The sequence below is a fragment of the Hemiscyllium ocellatum genome, chromosome 12 (genome assembly GCF_020745735.1).
Source record: "Hemiscyllium ocellatum isolate sHemOce1 chromosome 12, sHemOce1.pat.X.cur, whole genome shotgun sequence".
Classification (NCBI taxonomy): domain Eukaryota; kingdom Metazoa; phylum Chordata; class Chondrichthyes; order Orectolobiformes; family Hemiscylliidae; genus Hemiscyllium; species Hemiscyllium ocellatum.
The window spans coordinates 29389427-29411112 of NC_083412.1; the positions used below are offsets into that span (position 1 = coordinate 29389427).

Here is a 21686-nt window from a genome sequence, read left to right on the forward strand (position 1 = left end):
AATTGTCCACTAGGGTAAAGAAACTCAACTTAAAAGAGTTAACATTCCTTACCATTCATTATCCATGGCATTTCATAGATGACCATTTTTGCTGCAACATAAAAAAAGTTTTTAACTGCAGTAAACTACAAAATAATCCTTTGAAAAGATTACATCATAAACCTTTATGCAATATGATCAATAAGCTGAATAAATACCATCGTTAATTAGTCTGTTAGCATCAGTTTTATTTGAAACATAGCTCCTAGCTTATCAAAACATTATAGTCAAAAGCAGATCCATTATGAACCTTTCACAAATCACTCAAATGAAAATATGCAATTATGCATGGGTAACAAAGACAACCCAGGAGTTCGATTTGCACAAGCAAAATGTACCATATGTTGTGCCTTCATGTTTTGACAGATACTGCATTCCAAAGCAATCAGCCTATTTATTAAGTCAGGCTCTTGTTTTTCCATAGTAAACAAAAAGTTGCTGTTAAACTAGGATATGAAGGGTTTTATGGCATGCTTTTCAAGGAGCGCTACTTCAGTACAATTCAATAAGAGATTCTGTCAGTTTGATTTATTTGGAGACAGCAGAAAAATGGAAGCCAACATGATATACTGGGCACATTATTTCTATTTTGGTTTCTACCCCACAGGAGTTCCCTCGAGGATGGATGCATAGCACTTGAGGACACTGCAATCCAATCAGAGATGGATTCATTCTATAATTAAAATACAGTCATTTATTCTGAATATGTTGCAAAAGTCATAGTGGAAGAAGAGACATTGAATGAGCTAAAGGACTTTATTAGTGAGGTGGCTATGGTTAATGTTTATCAATCACCAGGACCAAATCAGAGGATATGGAGGGAGGTAAGGGTGGAAACTGTGGTGACACTGTCAATAATCTTTCATTTCAACTTAAATACAAAAGGACTTATGAATTATTCCTCCTGTATTCACAAGTTTGCAGACGACACCAAATTTGGTGCTGTAGTGGACAGTAAAGGAGGTTATCTCGGAGCACAGCAGATGGGCTGATAGACTGAGGAGTGGCAGATGGAATTTAATTTAGATAAATGGGAGATGTTGCATTTTGGTAAGGCAAATCAGGGCAGGACTTCTACATTTAACGGTCGGGTACTGGGGAGTGTTGCTGAACAAACAGACCTTAGGATACAGGTTCATTGTTCCAAGCAAATGAAGTCACTGGTAGACAAGTCAGTGAAGGCAGCATTTGGTGCACTTGCCTTTACTGGTCAGTGCAGAGTACAAGATTTGGGATGTCACGTTGAGGCTGTACAGGACATTGGTTAGACCAATTTTGGAGTACTACATCCAATTCCCTGCTATAGGAAACTTATTGTGAAACTTGAAAGGGTTCAGAAAAGATTTATGAGGATGTTGCCAGGGTCGGAGAGTTTGAGCTATAGGGAGAGGCTGAATAGGCTGGGGCTATTTTCCCTGGAGAGTCGGAAGCTGAGGGGTACCTTACAGAAGTTTATAAAATCATGAGGGGCATGCATAGGGTGAACAGACAAAGTCTTTTTCCCAGGGTAGGGGAGTCCAAAACTAGAGGGCATTGGTTTAAAGTGAGAGGAGAAAGATTTAAAAAAGGGACCCAAGGGGCAACTTTTGCACACGGGGGTGGTGCAAGTGTAGAATGAGCCACCAGTAGTAGTGGAGGCTGGTACAATCAAAACATTTAAAAGGCATCTGGATAGGTATATGAATGGGAAGGGTTTAGGGGGGTATGGACCAAATGTTGGCAAATGAGATTAGATTATTTTAAGATACCTGGTTGGCATGGACAAGTTGGTCTGAAGGGTCTGTTTCCACGCTGTATAACTCTATAACTTATGACTGAAAAATAGCAAATGACACACCCTTGTTTTCAACAAGTGTTCAAGGATTAAACCCAGCAACGAAAGATCAGTAAATTTAAACCTCAGCAATTGGAAAGCTTTAGAATAATCAATTACTTTGGATAAATGTGGATGAACTAAGAAAAGCTAGCATAGAGTTGTTACAGATAAATTGTGCTTGACCAATTTGATTGAGTTTTTGGATGCAGTAACAGAGTAAGCTCAAGAGGACTTATGGTGCATGTGGACTTCCAAAATGTATTTGACAAAGTAAAAAACAAACAGGCTTGCTAGCAAAGCTGAATTTGCTGAAATAAATTGGACAGTAGCTACATGGATAAGGAGTGGCTGAATGACAGGAAAGAGGAGCAGTTGAGAGTGGCTGTTTTTCAGAAAGAAGGTAAATATATAATGGGTTCCCCAGGAGTCATTATTAAAATGGTTGCTTCTCGTACATCTGTGTTAATGACCTTGACTTCAGTGTTTAGGGCATAATTTCAAAATTTGCACAACAAAACCTGGAAGTATTGTGAAGTGAATACAGCGATATACTCCAAGAGGACAGAAACAGCTTGGTGAATAGACACGCATGACAGATGTAATCTATCACTGAGAAGCGTGGTGTGATACACATTGGGTCAGAAGAATGAGAGGAGAGGAGGTAATATAATATAAAACAATATAGTATAGAACAGAGAATCATTGTATAGGGGATAATGGCACAAAAATCATTGAAGGTGGTAGGGAAATGTGAGACAAAGTGATTTATAAGGGATATGGGAGATGACCCTGATTTTTGCCAGGATTGAGGGAATGTCTGGCATGACAAAAATGTTCAATGACATTGGAAATCATACATCCCTTTTCCTCTGAACCGATAATTTCTCATTTTTGCAGGGGAGAAACTCGGGGAAGGCTACATTTCACGCACACATAATTCTCAAAGGTAGCTGGCCATTTAAATGACTGGATGCCTCCAATAATATGGGACTTTAGAAAACCCTCATGATATAAACCCAGAGTGTGGAAAATAGGCCAGGTAAGAACAGGCCTGTTCTCAATATATTTCTTTTGAATAATCAGGGAATTACTTTAGCATTAGACTTTAGTCAATAGTTAGAGGGACAGATAGGTGGTTTTGTGGGAACGAGAGACTCACGGTTGGTGTGTTGCCTCCCACATGCCAGGGTTCATGATGTCTCTGATCATGTTTTCGGGATCCTTGAAGGGGAGGGGGAGCATATAGGTACCAACGATATAGGTAGGAATAAAGGTGGGGATCTAAGACAGAAATTCAGGAAGTTAGAACGAGAACAAACAGAGTTGTTATCTCTGGTTTGTTGCCCACACCACATGCTCCTGAGCAAGGAATAGGGAGAGCGCGGAGCTGAATACATGGCTGCAGGGATGGTGCAGGAAGAAGGGTTTTGGATTCTTGGATAATTGGAGCTCTTTCTGAGGAAGGTGGGACCTCTACAAACAGGATTTTCTTTACCTGAACCAGAGGGGTATAATATCCTGGGGGGAAATTTGCTAATGCTTTTCAGGTGGGTTTAAACTAATGGAGCAAGGGATGGGAACCTGAATTGTAGTTACAGTGTATAAGAGGTTGAGGGTAGTGAGGTCAAGGATAGGTTTACAAGGACGTAAGGGGGCATCGGCAATCAGTATGTTGGGTTAAATGTGCACACGTCAATGCCAGGAGTATCCGGAATAAAGTGGGTGAACTTGCAGCATGGGTTGGTAACTGGGATTTCAATGTTGTGGCTATTTCAGAGACATGGCTAGAGGTCTTGATTAGTATGGAGATCAAAAATTATCGAGAGAAGACAGGTGTGGTTGACAAACACATCAGCCATGGTCAAATGGCAGACCAGACACGATGGGTTGAAAGACCTAATTCTGCTCCGATAGCGAATGATTTCAAAGGGTAAAGGGGACAGTTTGATTGATTTCCTAGACGTAGTTCAAAGAAACAGCTACCTCAGGAGCAGAGTCTAGTTTGTGAAACTTTCAAGCCAAGGGAGTTGGTTCTTTCTACTCCAATCTCTTTGAAATAAAAAAAGGGTAAAATTCCATTTGCCTTCACTTTTAGTCAATGGACTTGAATGCTCACTTTTTGTGATTTATGTACAAGGACCACCGAAGTCCTTTGTGCTGCACATGTGCAATCTTGCTCCATTAAAGTAATATTCAGCTCTTCAACTTTTCCTGCTAAAGTTTACCCACACTATACTCCATCTGCCAATTTTTTATCCATTCACTTAAACGGTCTTTATTCCTCTGTGGATACAGTGGCTTTCCTACCAACTTCTTTTTGCCATCCACAAATTTGGTGATAGTGCTTTCCTCATCCAACCCATTCAGATATATTGTAAACAACTCCGGCCCCAGCACTGATTCCCGTGTCACTTTCCTAGTTACAGGTTGCAATTATGAATGTGCCTCATTTATCCGAAATCCATCTTCTACTGGTTAGCCAATTCTCTAACTAGTCATGCTAATATACTACCCCTAATTATGTGGACTTTATCTTATCAAACTAGCTTATTTGTAATTTCTTATCAAAATCTTTTTGGATTTCCAATTACATGATATATATTACCAGATCCCCTTTACCCATCCTGCTAGTTTTATCCTCAAAAGCATTCTAATAAATGACAGGCCTGATTTCCCTTACATAAAGCCATTCTGACTCTATATGATTACATTATGTAATTCTAAACACTCTCCTATTAACCCTTTATAATAGACTAACTTTTTGTAATGACAAATAATAAGCCAATTGGCCAATTTTTGACACTACCATTTTCAATAAGGGTTTTCCATTTGCTGTCATTCAATTTTCTGTGATTCTCCTGAATCTATGAATTATTTGAAGATTACTATCAATGCATCCACCACTTCTGTAGCCACTTTCTTCAAAATCCTAATACATGATCCATCAGGACCAGAGACTTCACGATCTTTAGCCCCATTAATTTGCCTAGTACTTTTGCTCTAGTGATGGATATTGTATTCCTTTTTAATACAATACCCCATCCCCTTTCTCCTTTAGCCCCTTAATAATTAAAGGATTTTGGAATGCTAGAATCTTCTATCATGAAGAGTATATTCTTAACTCCTTGTACATTACTATACTAGACCATAAACAGTGGTTAACATTGATATAAACAAAAGTTCATGATTTGATATTCAATAATTTAAACTGGCAAGCATAAATGAGCTATGACTGATGAACTCATCTCAAATTACAAGAAAGGTGATACCAGATCAATGAATACATTTGGTACCAAGAAACAGGGAAATGAACTGTACTTACAAAGGTACTTAGGATAATAGATCTTAAAGCAGTTGATGATGAACTTCACAAAGTCCAGATCCTAGAATTAAAAAAAAATGTATAAATAAAATGGAATTCGATTGTGTCATGGAAAATGCCATGTACCGTAACAACAAAAACAAACTTTCAAACATGCTTGCAATTCTATTTTTTAGAACACCAAACAGATTCACTGCCCATCTACCAACAAACTCCAAAATCCACAACTATTTAACAAGACTACTGAAATTTAGGATTAGTGATCTGAAGATTTTCAACCTGATCTTTCAGCTGCTGCTTAACAAGTACATGTTCTGGATGAATGATGACAACAAAATCAAAAGATTCAGAGAGGTAAAACAACTTATGGGCAAAGCAATTAGCAAGACCATGTAAGCATGGTTATAAGAAACTACTTGTAAAATCAAACAAAACCAGAGATGCTGGACATAACTACTTTGGGATGAATTGGGGAAAACAAAATAAGCAAATTTTCCCATTCTTATCAGTTCCATCCACAGAGTTGGGACGGCCAAGAGACAGAATGGAAACCAAAATTCTTCTGAATGGTGTGCCAGCGTTGTGTAATCAAGCAATGTGCAATTATGTTTAATTCTCTGATGCTAGAATTCAATTTTTTTTTAAAAAAGTTACGTATGAACACTAGATTAATAAAGGCATGGAAACACTTCGTATAATGGGAATATCTGCATTTATGGTTTGCTTTTTACTAGTGTAATGCACATAGCTAAGTCCCACAAACAGCCAATGTGAAGTTACCAGTTTTGTTGACTAAGGGATAAATATTGACCAGTAAACCAGAATTCTCTTTCTTCAAAACAGTATTATAGGATTCTCAATTCCAACAGAAAAGGGCAGATGTGGCTTTAATTTAATGTCTCAATCAAAAGAGAAGATTTACAACCATGCCACATATTTTCAGACTCCTAAGTTTATGGCCTTAAATCTTTGGAGCACAACCTTTAACTCAAGAGGAAATATGGTAACATTGAGCCAAAGTTGACATCTTAACTCAAAGAATTGGTGAAGCTATTTGATGCTGTAGAATACAAATTTCCTCTGCCTTTCCATACTAATAAAAAGAATCAACAAGCTGCCAAACTAGAATCAAATGTGCCCTAAACAGCGATACCATTCTTTCTCCTGTAAGAAAAGCACCCTCAATTGCCATCTCAGCAGGATCACATTACTTAAGAACCCTAAGTTTAGCAGTAAATCAAGGTGCAACACAATGCCAATAATTAATTTTTAACTTTAAAGAACAGTTCGGAAATCAATAAGTGATTTTAATTCTCAATTCTTTAATCAATTTATCAAGTCATTAATAGATAATTAAGTGAATTTGACACAGTTAAGAGAGGTATAACCCAAGAGACAAAAAATCTCCAAAGTAATCTGTAAGTAAATAGTTTTTTGATACAGAAGGAAAGGGATGAAGAAATCTTACTATATTGCTTAATCCAGTTTCAGTCAGATCAAACACCACTGTTAGAGGTTTTCCTTGCTCTCTTTTGGCGTAACGTTCTAACCAGAAGGCTACATACTTCTTTTTATCCAAAGCTGTCTTTGCATCCTTGACATGCAATTTTACTCGAAACCAAACTACAAGACAGTAGAGAATAAGAAAGATGAAGAACTCTTAATTGATTATAGCTGCATGAATCAAGTCAACATCAAATGTTATTTGCTATTGTGTCACTGAACTTTGGGAGGAATACTGTTCACTCTTCAACGGAGCCACATAAGTAGCTCATTTAAAATATAAGTAAAATCTCACCCTTTGGCTTTTCTTTGTTTATATATTTTATCACACACACCATCAACCAGAATAATTGCCTGGAAGGAGGGAAATGGCTATCAACAAGAAAAAAAATGCATTTCTACAGTGCCACTTAAGTTCAAAATTGGTTCAATATCCTTGCAAGACGATGCTGAGTAACTCCTGCAAATGGCAATATTTAGTTTGACAGATGGAAAAGACAACAGAAAGTCTGACTTTGCCAGAGAAATGACGATGAAGTCATTCATTCTCATTGTTATTGAGTAAGTTAAAACACCAAATTCCCACATCTCATATACAAACAAATAGTAAATTTAGTCATTTAACATGTAAGTTAGAGACATCATGGTGACCCAGTGGTTAGCACTGCTGCCTCACAGCACCAAGGACCTGAGTTCAATTCCAGCTGCAGACGACCGTCCGTGTGGAGTTTGCACATTTTCCGTGTCTGCATGGGTTTCCTCCTACAGCCCAAAGATGTGCAGTTTGGTGGATTGACCATGGATTAGCCATGGGAAGTGCAGGACTACAGTGTTAGCATAGGAGGCATGGGATGCTCATCAGAGGGTCAGTGTGAACTCCATGGGCCGAATAGCCTGCTTCCACACTGTACGGGCTCTATGATAATATACAATTTTGCTTTGCCCTGCTCTTTGAATAGCTTCATTGGTACCTCACCAAAGGTTTCAGCTTTCAAAGACATGAAGGTCATGACAATACAGTGTACACACAAACACTTAAAAAAGTAAATATTTAAATTTAAGTTAATTTTTAAAATTTTAATCAGTTATAATTACTATCAAATAACCTTGTCATTGAAAGTTGGCTATGAGTCATACAGATGTACAGCACGAAAATAGACCCTTCGGTCCAACACGCCCATGCCGACCAGATATCCTAATCTAATCTAGTCCCATTTGCCAGCACTTTGCCCATATACCCACAAACCATTCCCATTCGTACATTTATTCAGATGCCTTTTAAATTTTGTAATTGTACCGGCCTCCATCACTTCTTCTGGCAGCTCATTCGATACACGCACCATCCTCTGTGCGCAAAGGTTGTCCCTTAGGTCCCTTTTAAATCTTGCCCATCTCATCCTAAACCTATGGCCTATAGTTCAGGACTGCTCCACCCTGGGGAAAAGACATTGGCTATTTACCCCATGCCCCTGATGATTTTAGAAACCTCTATAAGGTCACCCCTCAGCCTCCAACACCCCAGGGAAAACAGCCCCAGCCCGGTCAGCCTCTCCCTATAGCTTAAACACTCCAAACCCGATGAAGACCCCATTGTACTGAGGTAATCTTCTTCGTTGTCGACCACAACTCCAATTTTGGTGTCATCTGCAAACTTACTAACTATACCTCTTATGTTCACATCCAAATCATTTATATAAATGACAAAAAGCTGTGGATCCAGCGCTGATCCTTGTGGCACACCACTAATCACAGGCCCCCAGTCTGAAAAGCAATCCTCCATCACCACCCTCCGCCTTCTACCTTCAAGCCAGCTCTGCATCCAGATAGCTAGTTCTCCCTTTATGCTATGTGATCTAATCTTGCTAACCAGTCCACTATGAGGAACCTTGTTGAATGCCTTACAGAAGTCCATATAGATCACGCTCACTGTTCTGCCCTCATCAATCCTCTTTTACCTCTTCAAAAATCCAATCAAATTAGTGAAACATGATTTCCCATGCACGAAGACATGTTGACCATGCCTAATCAGTCCTTGTCTTTTCAAATACGTGTAAATCTTGTCCCTCAGGATTCCCTCCAACAATTTCCTCATCGTCTACGTCAGACTCACCAGCCTATAGCTCCCTGGCTTTTTCTTAACACCTTTCTTAAATGTTAGTCAACCTCTGGTCTTCCAGCACCTCACCTGTGGCTACCGATGATACAACTATCTCAGCAAGAGGCCCAGCAATCACTTCCCCAGCTTCCCACAGAATTCTAGGGTACACTGATCAGTTCCTATATGTGTTTTAAGACATCCAGCATCTTTCAGCAACATTTTTCAGGATGTCACCATCTATTTCCCACATTCTATATCTTACATTTCCTTCTCCACAGTAAGTACTGTTGAAAAATGCAAGGTTTAGTATCTTCCCCATCTTCTGTGGTTCCACACATAGGCTGCCTTATTGACCTTTGAGATGCCCTAATCTCTCCCGAGTTACCTTTTTGTCCTTAATGTATTTATAAAATCCCTTTGGATTCTCTTTCACCCTATTTGTGAAAACTCTTATGTCTTGTTTTTGCCCGGATTTCCCTCAAGTATACTCCTACTGCTTTTATACTTTTCTAAGGATTTGCTTGTTCTCTGTTGTCTATACCTGACACATGCTTCCTTTCGTCTTGACCAAAATTTCAATTTCTCTTGTTCTTGGAGTCTAGTGGCTTATCCCTTCAGATTTGCATTATTGTTAAAGATTGAGAAAAACAATGTTTATTCTTTTCCTTTTAACTCTCAATTCCATCTTGCTTTGTATTTCTCTATTTTATTTTCTGTAGATTTTACACAATTCAATCCTGGTTAAGGTTCTGCATGTGTCACTGTAGATTCTTGGAATGAGTTGGTTGCTGTCCTCATGAATATCTCAGAACCCCCAGAGGGCACTAGACAGAAATTTATTTTTAATTAATGCAAAAAGCTGTGAAAAAAATGAAAAATCTGTGGGCACCTGTAGACATAATATACAGCAAGCATAATTCCTTTGCCACTGACTGTAAAATCCAGCCGTCATGCCTTGCTTACACAACACCAAATTTCTTTCGGAGAAGTGCCTTGAAACAAATATTGCAAGAATGAGACAAATTGAGTAATGAATCTATTGAAATTAATGGGTCACTGGGTAAATTTATACTAAATGTTTTCAGGATCAACATTCTCAGCCCTGAGGGATTTAGTGTGCTTTGCCAGTAAGATCTGCAAAGTTTCTTAATCACTTGTATTTGCCATTCAAATCTAGTCTACAGATTCAGGAAGACTAGTCAGGAAACATGCTAGAAGTTAATTATGTTGACCCTCATTAAAGCAAAATAAATGAGGCACATGCAGTAGATTTCTCAAAAGCGCTGCAGGACATGACCTACATCCCGAGTTTGTTAACCTTTAAACAATGAGAGTCATCATTGAACTCCAAGTACAGCAGTCAAACCTTATGAACAAAGCAGAAGTGGATTTGAAGCAACTGTTTCCCAATATTACATTACCACTACAAAAAAATTTTAAAACATTTTCTATTCACACATACACAGGAAAATATTTTACTTCAAGGGCTTCACTTTTGGGTTAACAAAAGGAGATAGTTGTGTAACAGTTATTGCTCTTACTCCATTCTACTAGACCCAGTATTAGCCCTTTTTGGCATCCAGGTAGTTTCATGCAGAGGTCTGCTCATCACTTTAAAATATTAAATGTGAGGGGTAACAGGATCAGATGTTCAACATATAACATCTCAAAACAAAAGTACTCAGATAATCCAGTACACTTGACTTTTGAAAACAACTATAGTTCCTCACATGAGGGTAGAATATGTTAAAGCCAATAAAGTCGTTTCGAAGAGTACAATTGTACAAGTGGTCTCCAATTTCAGCATAACAAAGACCCCACCAAAAAAAATCTACTAATGACTAGATAATCTAGTTCAACGACATCGATTGAGAGAAAATATTGACCACGACAACAGAAACATATTACCTGCAATACTTCAAATTAGTGCTCTGGGATGATTCACAATGACCCAAGAGGGCAAATAAGATCTTGGTTTTCCATCGTATTCGAAAGCTGTCTTCTCCAAAATTGCAACACTCCCTCAGTACTGTGCTGAGGGTCAAACTAGATTTTTTTTGCAAGTGAACCCACTATCATCTTAAACAAAAGGTAAGCATGCTACAGTTATGATAACACATGAATTGAAAGGAAATCCAAGGATAATGAAACTACTTACAGAATGTCATTTACATTTCCTGCCGAAGAATAAAATTGGAAACTCTCTCGTCACATTATCGGCTTTGTCAACATACAAAGTCAGTGACAAAGGAGCATAATTGATCAATGTTCTTGGCAGGAAAATGATTTCAGTGTATTCCAAGTCCTCAATGTAATGTGACGAGGAATCCTTACTGTAGTGGAATACAATCTGCTGATTCCAGAAAGATCTATGCACAATTAAAAACATGCAAACTTAAGACAGATTTATGTTACATTTTCCAATAATCTCTCAGCATCGCTGCCTGCAAAAAGGGTGCTTAGAGCCAGCAATTTTCACATTCATTTGGTACATAACTACTTTAAATATTTAAATGCATCTTCCCCAAGTCCCTCACTAGAATAAAATTGCCAAAACACTGGTGGTAACAAAGCAGAATGTATTTCAGTAATTAGTTTGAAAACTTCATAAGCTAAATGCGGTAGACTCAGATTCACCTCTGAGTAATCAGACATCAGACACAATCACAGACGTCCTCCTAAATTAATAAATTCTAAGGATGTTTGCTTGCTCAATATAGACACTATTGGACATATCCAATTTGTTTGCAGGTTGGCAATTCCTGGATGTAGGTTTGCTCACTGAGCTGGAAGGTTAATTTCCAGACATTTCGTCACCCTACTAGGTAACATTTTCAGTGGGCCTCCAGGCAAAGCATTGCTGAAAATTCTTGCTTTCTATTTATTTGTTTGGGTTTCTTTGGGTTGGTGATGTCATTTCCTGTACTTTTTCTCAGGAGTTAGATGGGGTCTAACTCTATGTGCTTGCTGACAGTTGGAATGTCATGCTTCTAGGAATTCTCGTGCATGTCTCTGTTTGGCTTGTCCTAGGATGGATGTGTTGTTCCAGTCAAAGTGAAGTCCTTCCTCAAGGATACTAGTGAAAGAGGGCCATGTCATTTTGTGGCTAGATGGTGTTCATGTATCCTGGTGGCTAGTTTTCTGCCTATTTGTCTGATGTAGTGTTTGTTACAGTTGGTGCACAGTATTTTGTAAATTACATTAGTTTTGCCTGTTGTCTGTATAGGGTCTTTCAAGTTCATTAGCTGCTGTTTTAGTGTGTTGGTGGGTTTGTGGGCTACCATGATGCCAAGGGCCTGAGTAATCTGGCAGTCATTTCAGAGATGTCTTTGATATAGCAGAGAGTGTCTGGGATTTCTGGAGTGTTTTGTCTGTTTGTTTGGATTTGTTGTTGAGAAATCTGTGGGCTGTGTTCATTGGGTACTCATTCTTTTGGAATACACGGTATAGGTCATTTTCCTCTGCTCTGTGTAGTTCCTCTGTGCTGCAGTGTGTGTTGACTCATTGAAATAATGTTCTGGTGCAGCTTCGTTTGTGTTGGGATGATTGCTTCTGAAGTTCAATATTTGGTCCGTATTTGTTGTTTTCCAGTAGGCACCATTTTGAAGTTCCCCATTGGCTGTTTGCTCTACTGTGACATCTAGGAATGGCAGTTTGTTGTTTTCCTCCTCTTTAGTGAATTGTATGCCAGTAATGGTATTATTGATGGTCTTGAAAGTTTCCTTTAATTTGTTTCGGTTAGCCATGACAGAGGTGTCATCCACGGAGCGGACCCAAAGTTTGGGTTGGACTATTGGCAGAGCTGTTTGTTAGAGTCTGCATTACTGTCTCTGCTAAGAACCCTGATAACAAACCCAAACAAGCAGACAAAACACATCCAGAAACCCTAGACATTCTCCCCTACATCAAAGGCATCTCAGAAATGACTGCCAGACTACTCAGACCCATTGGCCTCATGTTAGCCCACAAACCCACCAGCGCACTAAAACAGCAGCTAATGAACTGGAGACACCCTATATAGGCAACAAGCAAAACTAAAGTCATTTACAAAATACTGTACAAGGACTGTAACAAACACTATGTTGGACAAACAGGCAGAAAATTAGCCACCAAGATACATGAACATCAACTAGCCACAAAACGACATGACACTCTCTCATTAATATCCTTACATACAGATAAGGAAGGACACCATTTCGACTGGGACAACATATCCATCCTAGGACAAGCCAAACAGACACACATGAGAACTCCTAGAAGCATGACATTCCAACTGGAACTCTCAAGAAACAGAGTTAGATCCCATCTACCACTCCTGGAGAAAAAGAACAGGAAATGACATCACCATTGGAAAGGATATCTCCAACCCAAAGAAACCCAAACACATACATAGAAACCAGAAATTATCAGCAATGCTTCGCCCGGAGACCCACTGAAGATGTTACCTAGTAGGGTGACAAAAAGTCTGGAAATGAACCTTGCAGCTCAGCAAGCAAAGTTACATCCAGAACCTCAAACTGAGCTACAAACCTTTTCAAAACTTGCTAAGGTTGGCAAGGTGTTTAACTGTTTCACCTATGGTCTGGCTAGAGTTTAACTAAAGCTCAGTAGTTTATTGGATCAGTTAATGGATTGCTTTTCTATGCACATCTAACAAGGAGCATCTTATATGTTAATGCATTCATTTTCAGCAATTGTGTCATAAAATGTGGATAAAATGTTAGTACCTTAAAATAAGTGACTACAGTCCCACTGGAGTGGGAAGTTAGAGGAGAGAGGACCTGGTGAAGAGAATATAACAATTTAAAAGGGAAGGAATGAGAATAGGTTCACAATCTGAAAATGCTGAAATCAATATTAAATCCAGAAGGTTGTAAAGTGCCTCATCTGAAGAGGAGATGTTGTTCCGCCAGTTTGTGCTGTGATTGACTAGAGCATGCAGAGGACAATTTTGTGCGCATGCTAGCAGGGTGAGGTGTTAAAATGACTGGGCCATTCTCTCTTTTCCTTTGTCTGTGTTATATCTACTTGGATAATGCCATTTTCCGAAACAGCACTGCTGATATGGCTTCTTTCTTCCATAAAAACGGTTTCCCACCCAGTGTGGTTGGCAGGGCCCTCAATCACATCTGACCTATCACCCGTCTTTCTGCCCTTGCTCCTTCCCATCACTCTCAACAATGTAAACTGGTCCCCCTTGTCTTCACTTTTCAACCTACCTGCCTTGGCATTCAAAGGGCCATCCTCTGCCATTTCAGACAACCCCAGCAGAATGACACCACCAAACACATCTTGCCCTCACTCCCCTGTCTGCACTTTGGAGGAACTATTCCCTCCGGAACACCCTAGCCCGTTCTTCGACGTGCAACATCAGCACCTCCCCACTTCCCATGGCAAGTTCTCACGTAACTAAGAAAGCGCAACACCTACCCCTTCACCATCTCCCTGCTCACCATTGAAGGGCCTTAACAGTCTTTCCAGGTGAACCAGAATTTCACCTGTACCTCTTCCAATCTGCCCGATTGCATTCGCTGCACTCAACGTGGCCTACCCTACATTGGAGAAACCAAATTCAGTCAGGGTGACTGCTTTGCAGAACACCTCTGGTCCGTGCACAAGCATGACCCAGACATTCCCACAGCTGGTCATTTTAACACAGCCCCCTATTCACATGCCCAGTTGAATGTCCTTGGTATGCTGTGGTGTTCCAGAGAATCACAGCACAAACTGGAGGAACATCTCTTCAGACAAGGAATTTTACAAATTTCTGGACTTAATACTGAGTTCAGCATTTTCAGATGGTGAACCCACTCCCACTCTTTTCCTTTCTTCAAGCTTTACTACTTGTATTCTGTCAATATGTCTTCTCGCCCCCTCCCCATAATCCAGTGGAGCTGTTCTTTTCCCCCCATCTGGTACTTAGACCATTCTTTTGCCATTCTCACATCCTGATCACTTAATGTGCACTATCTACACTCTTTCTCCCCCAGCACTCTACTCCACCCCACCCCTGCACCTCTAACCCCCAGCTATTGCATAAATATGAACCCCTCCATACTTCACGTTAGCTCTGAAGAGTCATCTCAACTCAGACCACACTCATTGAGTTCCAGAATAAGGAGTTGACCGCATTGGAGTATTGCTGACTGACACATTCCAAGGTCCAGGACTGTGTGCTGAGGGACTCACTGCAGTTTGGGGTAGCTGCCACCAAGGCACAGTTGAGAAGGATCACTGTCTGAGGCAGGCATGGAGAAGCTTTTTACATTGGAAAGCCACTTTTATTTAACTGATATCTTATTAGGCTGCATACTGAGAATTTAACAGGTATGACAAAATGTCATACTTTTGTCGATATATTTACGAAATTTTAATTAAAGCCTGCTATTACATGAGGACTTTAAACAAGTAAAAATTCAAAGACATTTATTTATTACTTAGACAATAAATCATTTAATTACTTTGTGATTGCTTATTGAGAGATAGGAATCAGATATTTGGTTCCAACATCGTTAACCATATCTTTAATTGGTCCTCCAGCTGAATATCCATTATCTGAGATCTCAAGTGCATTTTAATTTGTGTCACATATGAAAATGTTGATTCACAAAAATAGGTTGTACTAAAACAAGACAGCATTTGACAAACATGTTGATGTAGACATGGGTATTCAATGGCATTTTCCCATATTTCAATGGGATCCTTCTTTAGAAGAAAATAGAGACTTCAGAATATTATCTTCTGAGAATACAATCAATTCTATCTGTAAGTCATCAGGAGCTTTGGAGGTATCAACCAGGTGTGGTTAAAATGCTAGTTTTGGTGTAGGATCACGTTTCTCAAAATCTGCAAACCTTTCATTGTATTTTTCAATCAGGGAGTCTAGAACAGTTGTATATTCTTTCACGTTGGATTTCCTAAATGAAATGTTCGTATCCTGTTCATTAGTTACCTTTGCCAGTTCAAGAAAGTGTTCAGCTGGAAGTTCCGAACCAGTAAGGAGAGTTTTGAAAAAGTCAGCTTTTTCCAAAATGCCTGGGTTTTAGCCACATAGCATATAGAGATTTTGTTTTATATTGCAATAAAATTTCAGATCATTTTGCTTTGACATTACCTCACAAAAATGCAGTATTTCTGCAGAAGTCCTTTGATAATTCACATGGTTCAATTATTCCTCAAAAAATCTTGTGATTTGTTTTCACAAAGATACAAGATTTACAAGTATTGGTCCTTGCGACAACTAGCGCATTTTAGAATGATACAGCAGATCCACACAATGTTTTACCAAAGAACGGAAGCATGTTGCAAAATTGGTGATGCCATGATACGTTTGTTCAGATATCGCTTACAATACCTATAACTTTCTTTAATGTGCCACTTGAAACAGTAGATTTGGGAAAGCGATTCTGTTGATGCAAAGGCAATGAAAGGAAATCCAAGTATCTGAATCTGGCAATGCTTTTGTAATAAGGCAACAGGTCCTTCATGTTTTCCTCTCATGGAAGGTGCAACATCTGTACACGCACTTACTAAATTAGATAAGTTCAGTTTTGTTTTACTGTGTGTTTGATTGAAGATAGAGAAGATGTCAACTTCATAGTCCTCGCTGTAAGGGTACCCAAAACCAATAACTCCTTGTGGCCATCAAAATCTGCATTTATAACACGAATAAAAATAACACCTGCGCTGAGTCAGGAATGTTAGTGGACACATTTAAGGCAATTTAATAATAAATGCCTTCGCTTTGGCATACTGTATGAAGTTGTTCCATTACATGGAGGGCTAATTCACATTGCCGATCAGTTATGGTCCTTCTTGAGAGAGGCAGTTGTTTGTACTTATTAACCTTATCTCAATTTAAACATCCTCAAACTTAAACAATGCATTCTTTTATGATTCCCAAATGGCTTACATCTTCTTCCAAGTACTTTAGAAGTTGTTTCAATGATGTCAGTCCCTTGTCCTGACATAGTTTTAAATACTTGTTGCTGCTGCTTTTGTGCTTACACTTTCTTAATTGCAGACTTTCAGGATTTTCCTTCCAGTTTGGCATAATTGTGGTTCTGATCAGTTGCATAATGGTAACATGCATTGTATTTCTTAAATGTTGCAATTATGGCATCGCAGACCAATCACATCATTTTACCTTTCACAGCATTTACATTACACTGCAATTCCCATTCTTCATTGAATATTCTGCTCGCTTCCTTTAATGTTCTTTTCTTAGTTTTTGACATGACTGGGTTACCAGTTAAAGAAAATTAAATGGACATAGATTTAAAAAGATGGATTTAGTATTGCGGACAAATAGACAGAAGGCGCAACTAGTACCCCAAAAGGCCGGGTGTTTATTTACTTGAAATGCACCATATAGAACTGAAATGCTTTCATGACAATGCATAGGTACAAAGATTTTTTATGAATACACTCTATTTTTAAAATTTAAAAATGTTAGCTTGTTCTCTCTTCATGTACCTGTGTTACCCACTGATCTCCAGCATTTTTTTTTATTGTCGGTACAGATACCAGCATCTGCAGTCATTTGATCCTGACTACTGATTTTGATCATCAAGACCAATTTACCGCTTGGTACCAAAGTTCTCTTTTCTCAAGGTAGACAGTCATTTCAGTGTCTGCTGTAGGTCTGAACTTTTAAATTCTGATATCAAAGGTTTTTCCTGTGCTTAAAAAAAGCTTAACATCCATTTTATGAATTGGATAATACCCTGAAATTAGTGTGGCATGGAGAGGAATATTTTTCATATTAATTGTACATAGCTGAACAGAGCAAAAAGAAAAATAAAAAAAATGAGAAAAATTTGAGTGCCAAAAAAAGAATTCTACATGATCCTAAATATTACCAAGGGCAACACCGTGATTCACTGGTCTCACGTCTTTTATTTCCAAGGCAATAAATCAAACAGCGATTAAGAGATATGCTGAGAGCAGACACTGTGTAAAATGAATGACAATGGTGACAATCTAAATCCACAATGTCATAGGAGATAGGAATTTAGGTGCAATTCAAAGATCAGTTACCACCTTAATAGTTAGAATGGCTATGTTTATCTTTTGAACACAAGTTCAACATCTTGTTACATTAAGACCACTTAAAAACACATTTATAGCAAGTTCAATGAATTATACATGCAGTGAACTACTTTAAAAAGGAGTAATTGTATTTAAAGCCAAAAGATAATATCATAAGCTCATAACACCATACTTGAAATATGAGGTAGTCCTGAATTCACAGCCATTTCATTTGAAAAGGTGGAATTAATGATTGCTACAGCAAAGTTCTGGCACAGACATGGAGTGCAAAATGTGTGCTACAAATCTCTGTTATCTTAGTTTGCGGTTTGATCAGCCTGACAGACAAAAACTTTCATTAAAGCAATCCCTTCAATGTATTGCAATGCTCAATATTGTATCAAAGCCAGGAATGACAAATTTATTCATACAGATCATAAATTTGGGGGTATGTGACTCTTTGAAAGGACAGACAGGAAGGTCACAGGGTAACTTTACTAATACAGGATGGAATGAATACAATAGCAAGAAATAACCTTGGATCAGAAGACACAGAATCTACTTGACTGGAGGCAAGAAATAAAAAGGAGAAGATGACACTGGAAGGAATAGTCAAAAGCTCCCTGATGTGGTGGGACAAAGTAAATCAGGAGATAATGAGAAATAATAAAGCAGTATATTAATCATGGATTACTTTAATCTTCGTGTAGATTGGGATAGTAAGATTGGCAGAAGTAGTCGTAAGGAAGAATTCAGGAATGCATTCAGACAGTTTCCTAGACAATATGTTGCAGATCAAATCAGGGATCAGACTATTTTGGATTGATGTGTAATGAGGCAAGCTTCATAAGTTATGTCAGGGTATCAGATCCCCTCAGGTACAGTGACCATAACATGGTCAAAGTTGGCATTCAGTTTGATAGGGAGGCATTTGGGTCAGAAACATCTGTAATTATATTTACTTAAGCTTAACACAAAGGAATGACTACAGAGCTAGCTGGAGTGGATTAGAAAATGAGTTTAGCAGCAAAGACTGGTGAGGAATGATGGCAGATGTTCAAGAAAATAGTTCATGGCTCACAGCACATGTATCCCAATGAGAAAGGCGGCTTTTAGGAAGGGAATCCATTAACCCTGGTTAATCAGGGAAGATCAGGGTAGCATCAAATCAAAACAAATATACAAATGTGATAAAGATTGGTGGTGAACCACAGGATTGGAAAAGTTTTAAAAAACACAACTAAAGAGGGAGAAGATAAACTTTGAGAGTAAGCTTGCAAGTAATATCAAGACAGATAATGGACAAGGAGTTGCTTAAATATTTGAAAGGGAAGAGATGGACCAAAGTTAACACAGACCCCTCAGAGAACAAGGCTAGAAAAATAATAATGGGGAACCAAGAGCGAGCAATGGAGTTCAATGAATACTTTGCATCAGTCTTCACAGTAGAAGACATTAATAACATTCTAAAATTACTAAATAATTAAGACACAAAAGGAGGATAGGTATTTTTACAATTGCAATCATGAGAGAAAAAATGCTAGGGAATCTAATAGGGCAAATAACCAATATATCCCATGGATCTTATGATATGCACTCTAGGTAGCTAGAGAGCATGGGTGGACTTGGGAGTAATCCTCTAAGAATCCTTAGATTCTGGAGAAGTCCCACAGGATTTCTCAACTTAGCAAGTCTTATAAAGTCAAAGAGGCAAAAGGCTATTTAGCTTAACAGCTTACTGAGAACATGTTAGAGACTAGTATAAAGGACACAATCACAGAGCATTCAACAATACATAATATGATCAAGCAATGCCAGCATGGTTTCACAAAAAGGAAATCATGCCTAAAAATTAATTAGTTATCTTTGAGGCAGCAACAAACATGAATGAAGAAGGGGAAGCAGTAAAAGTAATATATTTGGGTTTTCGGATGGCTTTTAATAAGATACCACACATTAAGCTACTTAAGACCCCATGGTATGAGAGACAGTATGGATAGCAGATTGACTAATTAGTAGAAAAGAGAGAGTTGGGATAAGGAAACATTTTCAGAACAGAAAACTGCAAATTATGGACTGTAACAGGGATAGGTGCTGGGGGCACATTATTTCCAATATATTTCAATGACTCGGAAGAGGTAAGAGAATGCAGCATAGGTATGTTTGCAGATGACACAAAAATGGGTAGGAAAGCAAGCGGTGAGGATGATGCAATCTGCAGAGGGACATAAGCAAGTTAAACAAATGGACAAAATTTTGAAACATAATGTACAGCAATTGAAGCAGATAATGCTGGGTATGGATGGACTGTCTTATGAGGAGAGGTTACGCTAGTTAAGCCTGCACTCATAGGAGTTAAGAAGAATGAGAGACAACAGATTAAAACAAATTTTTTAGGGAACCTAACGGGGTAAATGTGGAAAGGTCATTTCCTCTTGTGGAAGAGTCTAGCACCAGAAGACAATCTCAGAAAAAAGGGATAGCCCATTTAAAACAGATGAAAATGGACCTCTCTTCTCGGAGTGAAGCAGTCTATGGAATACTTTACTATGCAATGCTGTTGAATCTGGGTCAATAAAGTGGAGATAAATAGATTTTTAATTAGTAATGAAATCGAGGGCTATGGGGAAAAGACAGGAAATTGGATGATCTGCTAATCCATAACTCCATGATCTCACCGAATGGCAGAGCTGATTCAATGGGCTGAATGACTTACATCTGCTTCTATTTCTCATGATCTCACTTCCTGATAATTTCAAATCAGACCTAAATAGATGACAGATTTTCCTGTGCTTCAACAACTCGATAGAGCAAAATGCTCAAAAAGCAGTGTGATCATTTTAGAATGAGTGAGAAAACTCATGTAACGCAAAATGAAGAGTCAGTTGCGCACAGTCATCTTTTGCCAAAGTCTGAAAATAGCTCAGATTACTCATGGAATTGATTTGGCACAATTTAAATTCGTGACTGCTTGTACACATTTTCCATATCTAGTTTATAACCCTTAAGGTACAGAAGGAAAACAGATACAAAACTGGCTTAGAGATAAGAAACATAGCAATGGTTAATTGACGCTTTCCAGACTGGGATAACATTTGTAATGGAGTTTCTCCAGAGTTGAGACCCTTGCTTTACCTGACATATATTAATGATCTAGACCTTGACGTGGAGGACATGATTTCAGAATTTGCAGATAATGCAAAAACTTACAAGCATTGTAAATTGTGACAAAGATAGTATTGAACTGCAGAAGGACAGAGAATTGGTGAACTGAATGGATAGGCAGCAATTGAAGTTAGAGGTGGAAAAGTGTGAGCCACAAACCCGAATACTGTATGATCAGGAAACTCCACAAAGTTATCCTCCACTGGATGTCTTTTGCTTCTTTTTAAACACTTCATAGACCCCAGAAGTCAGTGTAGAAAGAAACGGGTAGATAGGATAGTGAAGGTGACGTTGGGTATACTTTCCTTTATTGGACAGAGCACTGAGTACAGGAGTTGGAAGGTCATATTGCAGCTGTACAGAACATTCGTTAGGCCACTTTTGGAATATTATGTGCAATTCTGGTCTCCAGAAGGATGTTGTGAAACTTGAAAGGGTTCAGCAAATATTTACAAGGATTGGAGGATTTGAGCCATAGGGAGAGGCCGAATGGGCTGGTATTGTTTTCACTGGAGCATCGGAGGCTGAGGGGTGACCTTATAGAGGTGTATAAAATCATGAGGGGCATGGATAGGGTAAATAGACAAGGTATTTTCCTTGGGGTGGGGAAGTCCAGAACTACAGTCTAGAATCCAGAACTAGATTTAGGGTGAGAGAGGGAAAAATTTAAAAGGGACCAAAGCCACTTTGGTGGAGGCTGGTACAATTATAAT

At 38.7% G+C, this 21686-nt stretch overlaps 1 protein-coding gene across 3 annotated transcripts in view; it reads right to left on the reverse strand.

Annotated features, from left to right (window-relative positions):
- The window catches only part of mospd2 (motile sperm domain containing 2), an 88232-nt gene that overhangs the window by 44938 nt on the left and 21608 nt on the right, over positions 1–21686 (reverse strand). For all 3 annotated transcript variants that reach the window (XM_060833467.1, XM_060833465.1, XM_060833466.1), the window contains exons 5-7: positions 6646–6800; positions 5178–5238; positions 53–91 (exon numbers count right to left, since the gene is read on the reverse strand). In XM_060833467.1, the coding sequence (XP_060689450.1) occupies positions 53–91; positions 5178–5238; positions 6646–6800 (255 nt within the window). The remainder of the gene's footprint in view (positions 1–52; positions 92–5177; positions 5239–6645; positions 6801–21686) is intronic.